The 19,712-nt window shown below is 42.4% G+C and overlaps 1 protein-coding gene across 1 annotated transcript in view; it reads left to right on the forward strand.

The window, feature by feature from the left end:
• The window catches only part of LOC117745289 (RNA-binding motif, single-stranded-interacting protein 3-like), a 103,672-nt gene extending 89,082 nt beyond the window's left edge, over nt 1-14,590 (forward strand). The window contains exons 8-13 of the mRNA XM_034553518.1: nt 3,143-3,186; nt 6,230-6,326; nt 8,464-8,514; nt 13,326-13,442; nt 13,841-13,927; nt 14,462-14,590. Of these exons, the coding sequence (XP_034409409.1) occupies nt 3,143-3,186; nt 6,230-6,326; nt 8,464-8,514; nt 13,326-13,442; nt 13,841-13,927; nt 14,462-14,590 (525 nt within the window). The remainder of the gene's footprint in view (nt 1-3,142; nt 3,187-6,229; nt 6,327-8,463; nt 8,515-13,325; nt 13,443-13,840; nt 13,928-14,461) is intronic.
• The last annotated feature ends 5,122 nt before the right edge of the window (nt 14,591-19,712 follow it).

Consider the following 19,712-nt stretch of genomic DNA (forward strand, 5'->3'; position numbering starts at 1 on the left):
CCACAGTGTGTGCGTGATCTTCGTGTGTGTTGCAGGCACAGATTGCAGTTGTTGTTTTTTTGTGAAAGCAAAGAATGCTAAATAACATCAGGCTTTAGTTAACATTAGAAGGCTCCAGTGCCTTTTTTTTCTTTCTTTTTCTTCTTTTTTTTTTGCGATCCTGCTGGCTGCTGTCAACATTTGTGGATAGTCAGCTGGTCTGAAAATAAATGGTCAGTGCTTTTGAGCGCGATTCATTTGTCAGCTCCCAAGTCCTGGCAAGGCCCCACTTGGCCTTGCTGAGGAAAAGCATCTCCTCGGGCGGTTTATGGATTTATCTGAGGTCTCAGGTCTCCGAATCCAGGCCGACTAATAGAGGCATCTGGCCGTGGAGGTGCTTTGAGGGGCCTCACTGCGTCCTCACACTCAGTCAGCTGACCGTAATCTCCCTGAACCTCTCACTCCTAAATGAGTCTGACCTTGGGACTGTGACATGTGCACATCCTACACACACACACACACACAATCACTCACACATGTAAGATTTCTGCAGAGAAACACACATAGCATCCACACGGGCCGACAATGCTGCAACGGGCCCCTGGGCACAGACATGTAAAAGCCCCCAACTCCTTCTCAATAGGAATAAGTGGTGGTTAAGTGTCTACTACAAAACATTGTGTGTCTCCTTGTGGCCATTTTGTGTTTCTCTGGAGTCATCTTTGTGATTATTTATTCATGCTTTGTGGACTTGTTGTTTTGTATGTCTCTTTATTGTTGTTTTGCATCTCTTTGTAGTCGTTTGATTGACTTTCCAACAGGATATATTACAGTAACTTAATACAGATGCTCGGGTTCCAGGGGCTCCCTCACTCTTGGGGCCCCTGGGCCTGTTCCTGGTAGGTCCATTCGATAATCCATCCAGGAGGATACATTGTGACTACACACAGAGTTAGATGACTGGTGCATCTCTGGCACAATGTAGTCGTGAGCAATGTTTTTTTTCTTCCAGTCTTAGCTGTTATGATGAAGGATCAAGACGCTTCACAGAGCTGATACTCTGGTTCTGAAATCTTCTGTTTAAAAAGACAATTCAGGAGCTCCTGTGTTCAGCTTGATGGTGAACACCAGGGTTCTTGTGTATATACTGTATAATGTAGATTTCCCAGTTTAAATCAGATGTTTGTTTAAGAGTTGGTATGAAAATGAATTCTGGGCTCTGGAATGACTCATTGTTGCTATTTGATGTCATCAATCTCTGGCACTCCGTTGTATTGCTTGTGCAGTTTTATTCCCCACAATCCTGGCTAGAAACTTCTTTTTGTTCCTTCTTTTTTTTTAACTAACAATGGCAGCTTTGAACCCATGTGCCAATTTGGGGACAAGAGACTTGGGTGGAACAAAGAGCAAGTCCCAATGACTTGGGCTGCAGATAGAAGAGGAGGGTGGGTGGTGATGCAGTGAAAGATTAGAGGACTAAAACCACTATTGATGCTTTCACTTTGTTCCAACATTGCCAGGAGCCAGCTAAGTGGCTGGAAGTCTGTTTCAAAGTTGAGAAGTACAGTCTCATTCATTTGCACATGATCGGGAAGTGAGACACAAATAAAAAACATTCAGAGTCATAAGCTATATGATAAACACTTGACAGTATGTAATGGAGATAAATAGGGAAAGAGAATGCACTGTAGCATTGAGTTTCTTCCTATACTGATGTACTGCAGAATAACCTCATCCTTTTCATTTATATTTAGTAGTGTAGAAATGCGTGGGCCCTGGGACTGGTGGATATTGATAAAGGAAAGTAACAAAATGGCATCTGCTTGTTGCTCCATGCCAGCACTTCCTGCAGTTGGGGTGTAAAAATGTATCGTTGAACAATATTTTAAAAAATGGTCACGATAAGCAAAATGGAGGCGAAAACTACATTGCAAGATCCGAGATGGGAGCGTTTCGATTGCCGCTCAACGGCTCTCAAAATGTTGACGTCAAGTTGGCGGCTCACAGCGCTAACACTGCTAACTACACTAAAAGTCTGCTAACAGTGCTAACTACGCTAAAAGTCTGCTAACAGTGCTAACAGTGTTAACCTGTGGGGCCACCCGAGGGTGTGTGCTATGCTTCTGTGACGTCGATGTTGGGTTGTGGCGGCATTAACTGTAACCGCCACATGGGAGCGGGGAGAGTCGGGCACGCTCACGTGCACTATCGTGCACTAAAAGCCCGAGAAGCTCGGATAAAAACACACACAGAGGGAGAGAGCGACTGCATTCTCTGCTCAGTTAGTCGTTACTCTCTACATGGCAAATAGTTGTTTTCTGCAATATTCATTTTCATATAAAAACAGCTCCCTTAAGTACTTATTTACAACTGTCTTCCAAACTGAGATTGTTGTTCAGTTACTTGACTGACAGTACAGATGTCTGCTGTGACAACATGCACCGTATGTGTGTGCGACAGCTCAGAAAGAGTGATTTCAAATCCAACCAGGTTACCTTTTTGTAATCCAGATTGTCTCATTTCTGCTTCTTTGTGCATTCACAAAGCTGTGCAATTGGCAAATAGAGAATCACTGAGCTGCTACGATCATATGTAATTTTCAGTCAAGCTTATAGTTTCAAATATTATGAGCGTGTTGATCCAGGAACTTATGTTGCAGTCAGACTATTGGGGCTGTATATTCTCCCTCAACGTCTCTTTTTTGGTTATTTTACGATAGCTGTGGATATTTTGGAACACGATTAGTACATTTTTAAGTGTTCCACAAGCTTATACCATTTCATGCAGAAGGATTTTATTATACATGTGTGGTTTTACCTGGCTCATTTGAGAGTTGTGTACTACTGTGCACGTCGTCAATTGCTCTTTATTCGTATCCCACTCACGTGTTTATATCGGTGAATACAAGTCAAAGCTTTTGAGTTAATTGTTTATCTCACATCACAAATCATTCTCATTCACTCTGCTGTCCCCCTCCCTCTCAATTAATTACCTTAATTGGCTTGACCATTTGTCAGAGGCAAAATTGCTGTCAGTTTACACCATAAAATAACCATTTACACACGCAATATCATAATGAGAGAGAAACACAAAGGATTCAAAGGAATATGAAGTATTTTAACCTTTCCGGTGTATTTATTTCTCTCTTTATCTCTTCCTCCAGAGTGGTATGGCGTTGACGTACGATCCCACCGCGATGCAGAATGGGTAGGTGGATGAGTTTCGTCTCCGATTCACAAACAGTGTTGACAACTTGAGATGTCTGCAAACCTTTACTTGTGATGCACGTTCCATGCCACATATTTGTGAAGCACCTGTTTATGAGCCCTTCACAAACCTTCCACTTTGGCACACCAGCAAAGCTGCAAAGATAAGCACGCACACACACACACACATCAGCAGACCGTAAGCACTAATATGCACAAGAGCACTTGCATGCAAATGCACACACTCACACACACACTCAAACGGATACAGTACACGCGCATCATTAAACCCACACACACACACACACACACTCGCTCTTTGTCTTACCCTGTTGTGCGACGCTTGCCCTCGTTCTCACATCTGCCTGGTGCAGATGGGGGTATTTATTTATGCACCTATGCATACAAGCTGTCAGACTTGTAGGTTTTGATTGCACACAGGGAAGTCGGGCGCCGTGTTGCAGTGCCGTAGTAAGACTTTCGTCAGCTGAGGCGATCTGCAGTTCTCTGGGGCTCAATGCGGAGAGCCGAGTGTCTGCCTCATCCAGCGGAAATTGGAGATCGGTCCTGTCTGCTAGGAATGCTGCTGGTGATGCGATCCCAGGAGACGCGTCCCTCCAGCTCTACGTTTCTCTTCTCCCCCTTCTGCTCTCCACATTTTAACCCCCTTTACCTTCTTCATACAACCTTTAAACGGATCTTTGTCTGCATGTTGTTGCCTAAGTCCATTTCTTCTTCTAATTCCTATTCTACATTTCCGAGCGGATGATTTACTTGACGTCATCTCTGGTGCCTTTTTGTTTATGTGCGCGTGCGTGCGCGTGCACGTGAGCGTCTGTGCACTCGCAGTGCTTAAGCGCCCCCCCCCCCTTGACCTCTCTTTCGAGGTCACCGGAGCTCCTTCCGGCGAAGCACTTAAATGGCTGTGAAATGCTAATGCGGCTAATTAGAGAGGCAAAAAAAAAAAGCAGAGAGGGAAAGGGGGATGAGGGCCGGGGCGGGGTCAAGAGGAGGGCAAAGGCAAAAATAAAGTCAGCCCAAGGAGAGGGGAAGGGTAGGAACTCCAAATCAATTACAGGTTTTCGAATCTTTCCAAGCTTGAGGATGGTTGGTTTCTAGGGTCGGATGCCAATCTGATGTTATTGGAAACATGTGTCCAAACCAAGCAGACTGCTTTGGCTTATAGCCTGCCCTCTCTTTTATCAGGGAGACTTTCTCTGGCTCTCTTTTCCTTAATCTCTTGCCTCCTATCTGCATGGTCGGTTTGCTGTCCTTTTGTTTCTTCATCCTCTCGCTCTCCCTTTCCTTGCCTCTGTTCTTACCTCTCTCCCTCTGTCTTCTCTATCCTGCCCCCCCCCCCCCAACACCCATCTATATATATATATGTATATATTATATATTAGCATGCTCCTCCATATTTCTCGGCTGTAAAGTCACTAAGGTCGGCACTAAATCATTCGCTAATTTTTCAGGGCAAACTCCTGACAGTGCGGATAGGTCACACCAGGGATACACAGCGAGGTTTTTAATTAAATCTCGTAGTAATTCTCTGTTCACAATTACATGTTTAGTGTCTTGTCTAAACAGCCGTGCTGGAGTCCCTATTGACAACGCACAGCTCTGGGCTAATAGCCTCCATCAATAACCTTGGATCTGTCCTCTAGCTACTATTTCTCTCTCTCAATGCACATCACTCTAATGAAAAATACAATAAACACAATCAGAGGAGCATATTGAATAACCTGGCTGCGCTGTTTCATTTGTATTCATCAGTGACAGTAATGGAGTATCTCTAATGCAAGCCATACTTATATTGTACGGTCAGAAAGATGGATCCACACCACAGGATCAGCAAAGAGTTGTTTTGTTTTAATTGTCGCTGAGCACCACTTTGAACCATCATGTTCCAGTTCTTTCTCCAACTTAGACCCATCCACTATATGTCTGTTCAAACGTTTACATTTCAAGCATTGTATGGGTCTAAACATCTCATTAATTAAATGCAGACATACAGTCCTATTGTGCAAAGAAAGAAATATGAATCTATGCTGCACCCAAACTTTGGACTCATTTCCCCCACATCTGCATACTGGACTCCATTCAAATGAAGTCATATTTGGCAGAAGGAGTTTGAAATGCCTGTTAAAGTAAACCATCAAGCAACGCTTGATTTGTGGTAAATCAGCTTTTTATACAATCGGGGGCAATGTTAGAGATAGATAAGAGAGGCCTCTCTGTCTCTGCCTCTCTCCTTCTCCCCTCCCTTTCTCCATTATTCAGTCAACAGACACTTTGGGATCGATCGGGCACAGCAACATGGCCTGGCGGATGAAACATGTCCTCTCTACAATGATAAATAAAGCACTGCGAGCCACAGCATTCTACCGCTGCATGGTTGAAGGGGTGAAAAGGGGGTGAAAAAAAGAGAGATATAGGGATAAACCAGAAGGGCAAACAAAGGGAGAGACGTAAACAGAGTCCGTCATGCAGACGTTACAGATGCAGCTTTCTCTACTTAGTGGAATACGCGTAGGTTGGCAGAATAAAGGACAAAATATTTCACCCACTCACACATTATGGTGATAATTCCTTATCAATGCATAGAAGCTGAGCGGACGCCTTTGAAACATGGCGTGTGCTCCGGTGAGGTGAGTGTCAAGTCTCATTCGAGGACGTCTTTGACGGTGTGGCACCGAGTGAAGTGTTGCAAAATGTATGGTTTCCATGACAGCCTTGATAAAAAAAAACAAATAGAATTCTGCATTCTATTTGCCTCGCAAATAGAATGCATTATTATTATTATTATTATTATTATTATTATTATTATTATCTCTGATCCATTTCGTCAGCGGCGTCTTGAAGTGCAAAAGGCTCATTTCCACCTTTTGCATGTGGCTCCATCTGAAGAGGAGCTGTATGTGCAGAGAAGCCTCTTGATTGACATCTGATTGTTTTATGGACTGTTAACATGCTCTCGGTTCAGCAGGACCCCGCTTAGATGTTTGCCAATATCAAAATATAACATTTTCTGGTTTGCTTCCTAGGTTTTACTCGTCGCCGTACAGCATCTCCGCCAATCGGATGATTGCACAGACGTCAATCACACCCTTCATCACTGCGTCCCCCGTCTCAACGTATCAGGTGTGTGGACCTCTCTGATGTTTTGGTGGGTACGTCCACGCTTTTAAAAATCCTGGAAGGGCTCCAGATGAGCAAAATAAGGCAACCTTGAAGTTGTGTGTCCAGATAAATTACGCCTTTAGCTAAAAATGATGATTCCGTTTTGTTTCTTTCTTTCTAAAGTCAGGGTACTTTAGTACCACTACTGCAAAGCACAAGTTCCAGCCTCAGGCACACGTGTTGACGCTGGTGAATGTCTCTGGCCAGCCAACAGATTGAACAAAGCATCCGATGTTGAAAGTCGGACACAGCTCCAGTATGGCATCCAAATACAGTCTGATAGGAAAAGTCTGCAACTCTGTAGAGATGCATGGGAGCAAAGCTTTAGTTTAGTTGTTGTAAAATGAAAACTCTATGAGTAATATTTACCTCATGTATACCAATCCTATGAAAAGACTAAAACCAACAATGACTTGAATTAGTGTGTAGTAAGAGCCTGAAACAGTGTATTTGCTATATATCATCATTGAGTTACACTGTGGCATTCATTACCAATAACATGGGTAGTTTATACACATATACATAATTCCACATACACTATCCTGCTGCCGTGAATATTTACTGGCACACCAAATGAGCATTAATACGCAACTGAAATAGCCTCCAGCAAATTTTCTTCTGGTTAAGTGATGTTCACAAAAAATTGTCCAGCCTTTTAAGAAAATGTAAAGTATATATTTGTGACCCTAAAGGTTTCTGTCAAATGGGGATTTGTGCCGAGAGCAACATACAGGGGAAATCTGAAAGTATTAAGAGACAGACACTTTTCATGGGATTTGCTGGCACAAAAGAAATGCGCTGCCTCATATTGAGTTAACAACTTAATTGGGAGCAGCGGTTTCGGAATATGTAATTAATAATTTCCCTCGATCCCATCCACAGCTTGGTCTGAATTTCAAATGTGTTTAACAACTTGTTTCACTGTTGCCCTGTGTGTAGTCCCTGGACACGCAGGGCAAGCAAGTGGAGCTTGTCTTTTCTCAGAAAAGACTAACACATAAAATGAAGTCATGCTCTCCCCCCATTCAAGACAGTTCTTAGCTTAGCAATGATAAAACACACAGGCTTATATGGCAGCGCTACTCCCATCGATCTTTCATTCTGAGGCACGAATCCTTCTTTTGTCTCTTTCTGTTCCTGTGTGTCGCGTCCTCTCTCTCTCTCTCTCTCCCGCACCCACGAACCCAACCGATTCACGTCAAAGCCGGTTGCCGACGTATAGCTGCAGTTCTTCGAGAGATTGACTCAGTGCTCGATCCTCGGTTTGTCAAACACGTAGACTTTTTTTAAATCAAACCCAGTCCTTCTCCCACAGATTCTCTCTCGCAGGAAACTCTGCTGTAAACGAGAAAAAGGACCCCCCCCAAAAAAAAAGCAAAGACACACCTTCGGCAGTGAAGAAGTGCACACAGAGACACATTCTGCTTTTTGAGTAAAACACAACAAAGAATTAACCTTTGCATAACTCCTCATAGACAGAGACAGGTACATCCACATCCACTTATATAATCACTGTGTGCACGCGTGTCATATTTTACATGGGACAAAGGGGCTTTTGCAGGCTTGTTTGACTTAGGGTTGGGCAGTAGGAGATGAAAGTGGTGATTTGTGGCCGACAAGGCTTTGATGATGAAACCTCCGCTGTGAAGCAGTAATTATTAGAGTGTATTGCTCTCTGTGGTCTTCATATCCTCTTATAATTACAACATAACATACTGTATAGTGGACCCTCTGTTACGGCTGTAATATTCTTTAGGACACACTGCCGCAGGGACCGAGGCTCTGAAATAGGCTTGTAAAGACTTGAGCTAATGATTAATTCTCTTCTCTTTGGTTTTTTCTCATTTTGGCTCCCTTCCTGTCAATCTGTCTTCCAATTGTCCTTCTTTTTGTTCTCTCTTTTGCAATTCGTTAACCACTTATAACCATCTTTTTTGATCTTCCCCTTTCTCTCTCCCTGACCTCCCTTCTACATCCTCCTACTCATCCCCGTTCCTTCCTTTCTTTACTTTACTTCCTCTTATTTATTTCTATTTCTACTCTCCATCTTTTTTTTCCATCTGCATCTTCTCATCCCCTTTCTTTCCCTCGTCCACAGGTCCAGAGTACACAATGGATGCCACATCAACAGTATGTTATGCAACCTACAGTAAGTTGTTAAACCAGCTCTTTATTTTCTGGGTCTTATGTTATCTCTCCCCGGTGCCGTCGTTTCCCCCATGTTTCAGCACTTTTCACTGGCTGGCTGTCATATCGGCTGCCACAGGATCTATGAAACAAAAGCTAAAAAGTCTTCCATCTTAGAAACCGTAGAGGTCTTGTGTGTGCTATTATGCTCGGATCATTTCTATGTAACAGTAATTAACATCACAGATATTGTTCTTTTTCATTTAAACCTCACATTTCAATGCAAACGATGGAGCTGAAATATTGCAATAAGCGAAATAACAAAATAGAAAAATCACACACCGTTTCCAACAAGTGCAGCATGTGAGAGCCAACCCCACATCAGGGCAGGAAAAAAAAATGTAACTTAAGCCCTGCATTCGAGACTTACCCTGCTGCATAACCCGGAGAATAACCTCCTTACAGAACTGGCAGAGCTCAGCGGGGCTGAGTCTAAAATCCATAATATAAGGTTGCTCCCTGCTGGTTTCAAATGAAACTGCAGACAAAATGCCGACTTCCACGAGTGTAGTGGAAAACATTATACTGATATTAAACTCAATATTAACATTTAACTACGAAGAACATTTGTACTTTGATACACACACATTGTACACTTCCACACGTCTAGGTGTACGGCTGCAGATTCTCTTTCTTCTTTTCTTGTACTGACTCACACACAAAAGCAACACACTTCAAGGCTTCCTTGCTTTCAGCCTGGGACTGCATGCGGTTATAGTAACTTTAAAGCCTCCACAGGCTTTTGCTCGGACCTCAAGGTAAAGCTGACATATACAGTGAGGACCCGAACACGCAGCATCCAATCTGTCCACCTTTACCTTGATGCAGGACACAGTCCTCTCTTTAGTGGTCGGAAGAAGTGAGGCACATCGTTGCCTTGTCTGGCAGGTGAAAGACCCGGATGATTATTTCTCAGCACAGCAGGTTTAATGAATAAGGAAATGATAGATTCATATTGGGAAAGTGCTTCAGATGAACAGTAAACCTGAATCACCTCTTAAACATTTATTCATCAGCAGTTCACAGTTCCACTGGTTCTGCTCGTGTACATTGGTAATGTTCTATTAACTGTGATTTATTTTTGTTTGACTAGCCTGTAAAACATGCATTTAAGTTTTTTTGTACACACCTGTCCTGAAAAGGGGTTCATATGAAGTCTAAATGAATGATTGTCCCCGTAAAAAAGTATTTTATAGTGAACATTTATATCATTTAAGCAGTGAGGGAGTCCATTATAAGACCAGTCCAATGAGGATATCAGTGTTAATGGCCATCATGGCTGATTTCAGACACTTTTACATCATGTGGACACTCATGACATCTGATGAACACACTGTCTCCTCCAGATTGTATTGTTGTAGTTGCATGCTCCTTTCCAATAGACATGGAAAATAAAGTGGTCTGATTTTGTTATCTAAGTAAAGTTGTTTTCTAGGAAACATCTGCTGACTATTTTATACCTGCAAAATGCAGTTATGCTCCCTTGAAATTGTCAGGTGTAGGCGGGTGGAAGAGATATGGTATATCAGGCATGCACAACACAATAGTTAAATTACTTCCAAATACTGTTGTCACGTCCAATTAAAATGACGTCTGTGAGAGAGGATAATACCCTTCTGTAAATGTGTTTTCAAACAAACGTCCCGTCTAATTATTTGGCAAGCCGCTTGATACGACTGCTTAACACTTGGGAGAAGACAAAGAGACATGGAGGAGAAGACGGAAGAAGGGATAGGAGAAACAGATAAATAAGAGAGCTGTGTGCATTTGACAGAGAGGGGGGGGGGAGGGGGGGGGGGGGGAGAAGCATGGGCTCTGGGAAAAGGAGAGGAAAGAAGAGATTACAAAGAATAAATTGAGAACAAAGAAAAGAAAACAACTGCTGCTGCAAAAAAAAGCATGTCTGGGCGCCTGCTCCCCAGCCTTGTCTCGACATAGTCAAAATCCCTGTTAGACAACAAAGGCAAAGGCTACTCATTGTATTTCCTGGAACCAGAAGAGCTCGGGCAAATTAAAGCGGCGTCAGGGAGAGAGACTGAGAGAGACACGGCGGCTTAATTCTGTTCCTATGGTAGCAGAGGCTTCCTCACTGCTGTGCCTCGGCTAATGACTAGTAACATCGATTAATGGCGTGCGCTCATTGACACATTTAGGCTGTTGCTCCCAATCACGCCTCTGCTAATCACTCGTTCGCTCCATCATACAGCTAGAGATTCAAACATGTTTGGGAGGGTTACTGAGTGAAGCGCGCATCCTTTTCCCAGATACGCAGTGGAGACACACACCGTTGCTAAATAAACAAATTACTATTAATTAATAGGTTAGAATGAGGGGAACAAAAAAAAAGACAGTGCCAGTTCCCCGGGAATAAAGGAGGTACAAATACATGCGCTCCTGCAACGATGTTTCCACAAAGACACAAGCGTAGCTAGGCAGTCTCACATAATTCAGATACACGCATGCACAAGCACACCTAAACACAGCGAAGTGTGTTTCAAAGCCTTGGTGCAATGCCCAGATTACTTGAACTCCCTGTCTTTACATCTTAATTAGTGAGAGGATGTCTTTGTGCATAATTACTCCCAAATCCCCCTACAGGAAATGAATGCATTACCTTAACCATGCATCGTAAGAAAGAGAGGGAAGGCGGCTTATTGGGGGAGCACTGTAATGAGACATCCAATGGGATTTCAGATCGTCCTGACTTAAATTGCTACGTTAAACCCGTTTTAAGCAAACAAAGGGGGTGAGGAATGTGAAAACACAGATCAGTACATATTTGAGCTTCTGAATAGTGCAACAAAAAAAAAGAGAAAAATAAGTATGCTGGGATCCCTTGTGAACATTTGGTGGGCATGTTTAGAGTTTACAACCCAGCAATACTTGGCCTTTTGCTTTGTGTAGAAAAAACAAAGGGTGCGGGTTTTAGTATTAAAAACATCTGCTTTCTAGACCACACCACCTGGGAGACAACAATATGCCGTTTCCCATCCCATACATGCTCGCACGCACACAGAGCTCCCGTCCCACCAGCAGCTGGTCGTGGTTTTCTCGATAAACTGGTGTCGTTATCACTAATACTGTGTATTTGATGCTACACAACGGCCTACAGCATTCTGCTAGTCAGCTTCACTTTAAAAATGACGGCAAAAGAGAAGGGGAGGAGAGGAAGAAGAGAGGAGCGAGTTCAAAGTTGAGGCAGATTCTGTATTTTTCTCTCTTCCATCCTCCGGGGGAAAAGATAACTGTCTTTCTTGTGTTCTCATTTATTGCTTACCCCAGGAAGAAAAAAGATGTCTGATCCCTCAAAAACACGTTCTACCACATATAATTACACACTCATCACACACCAACTACTGCGTCGCGTGTGCATGCAGAAACACGCAGAAATAGCAAGTTTAACACTACTACAGCCGTAAATCAGAGCAGACAATTAGTCATTGTGGGTTTCCTTTTTTTGCTTAATGCAGCTTTCTCCCCGCATGGAAGCCCGCTGCGGGATTGGGTGAACTGAGAGAAAGCGCGAGGGAGGATGAGAAATCATTAATCGAGGGAACGTATTATATAGATGGATGAAAAGCTTGGGTATTAGATTCTGGCTGCTAAATCTACCTGCTGGTGCCAAGGCTTTGTGCGGCTGCATCCGTGTATATGTGTGTGTGTGTGTGTGTGTGTGTGTGTGTGGACGGCTGTGTTCTTCAAACAGATCTCCCTATGAAGACAGCAGTCAGGAGGAAGAGCACTCAACACTGTTAACAGAGCCGACAATTCTTGTCTGTACTGCCTGTGTGTGTGCCTGTGTGTGTGTGTGTGTGTGTGTGTGTGTGTGTGTGTGTGTGTGCCTGCCTCCCTGCAACGCCTTCAGACATAAGGATCTTCACTTCCAAATTTGCAACTGTGAGCAACTCTGACAGGCTGTATGTGCCTTCGAGAGGAACGCTCCACACAGCTAGAACTTTCATTACAGTACCTATAATACGCGTGCTCGTGTTGTTCCAGCCAAACTCTACAGATACGGAGCTGTCGAGTCGGTGCCTTAAATGCCTACGTTTAAAACTTGTGTTCTTTGAACATCCAGTCTTAACATGCAGCTACAGAAGTGCTGACTGCCCTCCGGAGTGACGCTGACACATGTCCACTGATGCTGTGTGCGCTCACGGGAGGTGCAGCTAAACAGCTCTCCGAAATTGAACAGTGTATACCTTTTCTCAGCGCACAGTGTGAGGAGTCTCCTATTAAATACAAGGCTGTTGAGTCTGTGGCTGAGCGCGGCGCATCAAGGTGTTAGCAAGGCATCAAAGCCCTTCACATTGAAGAGCTTTACAGTAAAAGCCTTTCTGCTCCATTCAGACGCATGTTCTGTCGAGCCGGCTGCCTGGCTGCATTGCCGTCAAACCGTTTGCAGTCCTCAAACTTAACTGGGTCTGAAATCTTTCTTTTTTACAAACGATTTACGACTTGCTGAATGTCTTTAAAAGCTCTTGTTTAGCTGCATGCAAACATCCCCCTTTTCCCATTGCAGTACCCATATTTAGTGACACATCCTGCTGTTGTAATTCATGTTTATATAGTCCACTGTCTACGTTCTGGTTTAATGCAGCTTTTTGAACTCATTTAAAGGAAGTGTTCTACAAATATGCATATTTGTTTTCTCATAAACGGCTGTTGTCGCTTGTCATGTAATCCTTAACGACTATACTATAAAACTGTCGCCCCGTACAACAATGTCTATAAACCGGACGGTCAGTGTGTGTCCTTCCTTTCCTGCCGCAGGGCGCTGTGATCTCCCCAGCAGCAGCGATAGAGCCCAGTTTGTCTCTTCACCCCTCCAGCGTGATGGCTCCTCTCACCCAGCAGATGAACCACCTGTCTCTGGGCACCGCAGGCACCGTGAGTCTCAGCTTGTAGCTCCTCCAAACCACCTTGCTCTACATTTGTGTGTGTGTGGGTGTGTGTGTGTGTGTGTGTGTGTGTGTGTTTATCTTTGTAATTGTGAGTACAAATATATTTAGAGAGATTTACGTGACCAGCTGTAGTGATGAGTAAATGATCTCACAGCAGAAACCATACATAAGCCACACACATGGAGATTGACATTCTCTGTTTCCCCAAATGTGCAATGAGCCTGGGACCGAGCCAAACTATTGTGAGATGCGTTGTGAAATGTCACAAAACCACACGTCTCACCGGGAAAGTCAGACAGTGCTTTTAATCCGAGAGACTCTAGAGGACATATTGTGTGTGTGCCTATATTATATTACTGTCTGTGCCCCTCCTTCTCTCTGCAGTACATGCCTGCTGCAGCGGCTGCTTCTATGCAAGGAACCTACATTCCCCAGTACACTGCAGTGCCTGCCTCTGCCATCACACTGGAAGTAAGGACAAAGGGAAGCAGTTTAAGGATTGTATTCTGGTTACTTATATCAGCTTCACACAGCAGGTTGTATAGAGCTTTACAGGAATTACTTGACTTTGGCTTCATTGATTCACATATAACTATTTTGTGCCTCTTTGATAAATCAGATGATAGTAAATTAAGCTGTAATTTAGAATGGTCATGTTGCCATGAGATGGAAATAAAAAATATAGTGAGACCTCAGTGTCCGTCACTTTTTGCCACTTAGGGAACTTGCTTCAGTCCAAATTAGGTTGGTGTTTTGTGTAAATTTAGGGTGAGACATTGCCTCTAATTATACTACATTTCTATAAGTCAGAGGAAATGTTATTTAATTCTTGAGAAGAGCACCAGTGATTTGAATTTAGTCTTCTGGAAGACGTGCCGATCAATACTTAGTGGATTTGTGTCTTTACTGAACTGTTTGGATGTTCTTTTTCAGCGCTACGTGGAACAAAGATAAACCGTACAACAATGTGAGATTGTTTCATATCTGAATTGTTTCTGGTGTCAGGGTGTGGTGACAGACCCATCTTCACAGACAGCTGCCCCCTCCTCCCAGGACGCCAGCGGGCAGCAGCCTTTATCAGTGGAGAACACAGGAGATCATTCGTCAGCCTATTCTTACCAGCAGTCTAAGTGAGTGTTGTAAGTCTGTTTTTGTATTGCACACTTTCTTTGCAGCTGGTACAGGGGGTGATATGTCATTGCTATATTGCTCCTGCGTTATACTGTCTTGTTATGCGTCTGCGCCGGCGACAGCCCACGTTTTTTGGGTTGTCCTCCCGGCCGGTCCGTTCTCGTGATAGCGTTAACTCAGGAATACCTGGAGAGAATTTGGTCAAATTTGGCACAAACGTCCACCTCAACTGTTCAAAGGTCACTGGCCAAAACCCAATAAATCATATGTTGATTATGACAATTACACACATATGTGTAATAGGATAAAATAATGAAGTGAAGACATTTTGGACTGTCGTTGATGGAGCCAAACAACCACAAAGTGTTAATTTTAGTTTTAAATGGATGCGAACAAAGTGACAGTCTGTTGAGAGTGGGTGCCAATGTGGGATTATCATACACTCTTCACACTTTATGTAATAATATATCTTGGATATGCCTTATATATAGTCTCTTAAAGGAATGCAAGACTGGAGTACTGTTAGCAGTGGGAAGCTATACTGGCACATATACTCCTCATAAAACCACACATTGTAACTTGTACACATTTTACATAATCTTTGAACAAATGAAGCAGACAATATATACTGTGTTTATCAGTGAGCTGGTTATCGTCTTTGTAATTACCTTGTAAATGAGCCAGGCTAGCTGTTTCCTCCTGCATCCAGTCTTTATGCTAAGCTAAGCTAAGCTAACCAGCTGATGGGTGTAGCTTCATATTTACCGCGCTGAAATGACAGTCGTATTGATCTTCTCATCAAACTCTCGACAAGAAAGCCAATAACGATATTTCGTTATTTCTGTGCATGGAAAAGATCGGACAGGTGCTTCATTAAAATAAAAACAACACAATATTTCAAATGTTCTACAACAGTGTTTGCTACGGCAAGTTAAATAATTCATGTTGAAATTCATGTATGTGTATATATATATATATATATATATATATATATACACAAAGTTAAAGATGACTACAGTGTATAGTTGTTGCACAGACAAAAGTGTGAAGCCAATTGCTGTGTTGTTGTGGTCACAGATTCATGTCAACGGCTGCGTGTACAACACATTTTCACCTTTCTCCTGGTGTTTGTTATTTTGGTTTCTCTGCCTCCTAGATAACCTGCCGGTGGTTTCTTTAACACACAGCGGTTCAAAGAATGACCACAGTTTCTTTCATTACTTTTTTTCCCCCCCTATCTTGTTTTTCTGTCTCCTCTAGATAACACGATTGCTAGGAACCATCGCTGCATTGCCTACACATTTCCAGGGAGCGCTGGAGACAAAGAGAGAATCAAAAAGAAACGGGGTCAAAAGAAAAAAGAGGTGATATGGGCAACATTGAGGGGAGAATGATTCCACTGTGCACCAATTAAAAGACAAAATGAAAAAAAAAAAAAAAAAAAATTATATTTCTTACCTGGTTGAACCAAGAAAAAGACAGGAAAAAAAGAAATGATGATTTGCCGAACTTGAGGACAATGAAATCAAACGCAGTCTGCATCTTTGAGTCTATCGTTTCTCACTGTGAGACTGGACTTTGCCTCCGAAGGAAAAAAGAGAAGACAGACTGAAATCTAAACTCAACCAACAAGCTGTACAGAAAAAAAAGAACATTTGAATGTGCAGGTAGATTTTCAGACTTTTTTTATCAAAAAAGGAAAGAAGCAAAGTCTAAAAAAACAAACAGGTTGTCTTCCTTTGATATTAAGCTACATTTTTTTCATTCATTTTATTATTTGAGTAGTTTTCTAGAATATCAATGTTTTCGTAAATCTTTATTGCCTTAATTTTCTCAAACTTTGGGAAAAAAAAGTTTCCATCGTGTTGAATTATTTAAATAAAAGAATGGTTGAATGATTTGAGAAGTTCTTAAAGAGTTCCGAGAACCACCGAGAACAAGTCGACAAAGCTATTTGTACAGGATTTAAAAAAAGGTTGTAATTGTATGAAGATGATTTTAAATTATGTGGTGAAGTGCAGCTGATGTTGGTTGGTGGATAAAAAAAAATCTTCTTTAATACGACTTGTGGGAAGGGTCCATCCTCTGCTTCCTGGAAAATGCAGTTACGTTTAATCATGAGAAAAAAGTTCTGTTTCTTCATCACATTTGTATTTTATTTTTATGTTTGGTCTTTTAACCTTCAAAAAGGGTTTGCTTTGCCTGCTTTGCTTATCTCACTGCAAAAAGAAAAGTAAAAAAGGAACATTTCTGACACTGACAAAAAGCAGAAATTAACGCTAGGATTTTTAAATGTGCAAAAAGCAATAGTTTTAGTAAAACTGTTGACAGTTTCTTGAGTCTTTTAACCGTTGAACAAAAGCAGCCATCAGGTGGCATATTTTATACCAAAGATGAAGAAACTAGGTAGTGAAGAGATCTTCTTTATGTTGCTTTTTCTTTATTTTTTCACCTCTGAAACTGGGATTTGTATTGATTGTCATGCTGTCGGCATGTGAGCTAATTTACCAGTGACTGAGGACATGCAGTGGGTGTTTAACACAACTCAACCAGAAGAGCGTGCTCTGAGATGTTTTCTTTGTCAAACGTGGTGACCATCTGAAGTGGCGCTGTGCCATCTGTTGAGGGACCAGACACCCTGTGTGGTATGGAGAAAGTGGAGGAGGTAGGTATATTGTTGGGAATAAGTTGGTTCACAATACTTCAGTGGCTGAAAACACCCAACGACTCCCTCTTCAGGCTGCATTGACCAATCACAAATACTGACACTGAGACGCTGTAGCTCATCTTGATGGCCGGCCACAATGTTCCTTTTTTTAAATGCATGGTCTAAGTCCATAAGAAAAGCTGTTTCACGCCACTGTCTTGCCAAACACAAGCCATTTGAGATGGGAGCAGGCCGATGTTGATGCCAGAGGAAAGGGCATTTCTGTTCAACAAACTCATTTCAGCTTATGTATATTCTAAAAGGTTGAGGAGAGATGTTGTGTTTTTCTTTTTGTGTTGCCTTTTGTTTCGTTTTGTTGTCTTTCTTGAGAGTTGATTAATGACGTGTGAGCTGCTAAATACTTTTCATTCATGAGGATTGAGGCAGTCTTGTGTTTGGTGGGTGTGGAAGAGGTACACCTCCAGAATGAGAGCAATTAACTATTTGAAGCCAAGATACTGTAAAAAAAAAAGTTATGTTGTATCCTTTGATATCACTACTTTAAAAGCATCCTGCAAGTCTTGGGCCTCTTTTCAGGTGACAGAAGAGACATGTTTCTGGTTGCAGCCCTCAACAAAAATATGAGAATAATGCTTTCTTTTTTGGTCAAATCTGGTAATAACAATCTGCACTATTTGTACTGAGTAACAGAGAACACAACATCCCCTATGGACTTAAACTGGCTGACACAATGTCTGAGGTCACACCCTTGAAGCCCCACCTACCTGACACTGCCAATGAAAAGAAGCTAATGGTTACGTAGGAACAGACTGACACAGTGTGGTTCAACCAAAATCAAGCAGATACAAAACCTCTATGGGAGCATAAATTATTGAAAGAAGAGAGAAAGTAGAGAAAGCGAGAACAAAAGTACTATTTATCAGATCTTTTTTGTACAGGTGTGTAAAAGAAGATGCAACAGAAATAACTTTGATGATGCTATTTTTTTATTTTCTTGGTCACATGCCTCCCATGTCTTTCAAATTGTGATTATGAGAGTGTCTGTAGAACCAGTGGATATTGCTGTAGTTTCAAATGTCTCTTTTCTTTTTGTTTTCTTTTTAGACAAGTCTTTCAATAATAAAATGTTTTAAACAGTCAATACTCATCTTGTATATTCTGCAGGTACAATGCATTGCCACTAGAGTGCACTGTAGGACACAGTCTGAGATAGTGGATGAGAGGTGACTGGAAGAAGAGCTGCGTGTGAGATTTGTGTGTGTTTTTGGTTTTAACAAGTCACCAGAGAGTTTACAGATGCTCAGTGGACACAGATAAAACCGAGGCATTTAGATTTAAACAGGCACATTTATTTGATACATTTCCTCTTTTGATTAACAAATATTATTTAAAGAAGTAACCACCAGGGTTTAGTATTAAATTAATGAACATGTTGAGCTCAGGTAAAATCATTTAGGTAACGATGCAACAGGGAAACCCAATATCATACAACGACGACAAAAGGAACAGTTAGTAAATATGTTTATTACTCAATAGAGAGATAATTATTATCAAAACAGGACCAATATAGTCAGTGGATTACATAATAATTCAATTCAATTCAGTTTATTTTGTATAGCCCAAAATCACAAATTACAAATTTGCCTCAGCGGGCTTTACAATCTGTACACACGAGACATCCCTGTCCCAGGACCTCACATCGGATGAGGAAAAAATCCCCAAAAAACAGAAAAAAACTTTCACAAGGAAAAAGGGAAGGGGAGGGGGGGGGGGGGCTCATCAGCAGGGCCATGGCAGGAGGCAGGGCCACGGAGGCAGGGGGCCGGCCCACCAGGCAGGAGGCAATCAGAAGGAGGCCGGACCAATAAGGCCAGAACCTTGAGGCACAGAGAAGGAGGCCAGAGCCTGTATGCAGGAAGCAGGGGCAAGGGGTAAGGACCCAGGACCAGCTTCAGGCACAGCCAGGTCCAATGGACCCTATGAGGCGGGAAAACACAAAGACTCCGGGGAAGAAGTAGAGTTAGTGATGTGCAATGGAGAGAAGTCAATTCATCCATAAGGAGAGAGCGAAGAGGAGAGAGGAGCTCAGTGTATCCTAAATGTCCCCCAGCAGCCTATAGCAGCATATCTAGGGGCAGGACCAGGGCAAACCTGATTCAGCCCTAACTATAAGCGCTATCAAAGAGGAAAGTCTTTAGTCTACTCTTAAATGTGGTGACTGTGAATCATGCGTAATCATCTCCACTTCAAGGACAACAAAAATGCTGAAAAAGTGTGTGCACCTCTGTGCCTGTCCACAGCTAATGTTGCATTGCAGCGGTGTTAGTTATGGTCTCAGGGTTCTGAGTCCGACCCAAACTGACCAAGTGGAGCGCATACCGAAAAGCTCAACAGAACCTGTTATAAGAGAGAGAAAGAGATAGACAGGGAAATAGAAATACAATATGTATCCAACAC

The sequence above is a fragment of the Cyclopterus lumpus genome, chromosome 16, assembly GCF_009769545.1.
Source record: "Cyclopterus lumpus isolate fCycLum1 chromosome 16, fCycLum1.pri, whole genome shotgun sequence".
Taxonomy (NCBI): Eukaryota; Metazoa; Chordata; class Actinopteri; order Perciformes; family Cyclopteridae; genus Cyclopterus; species Cyclopterus lumpus.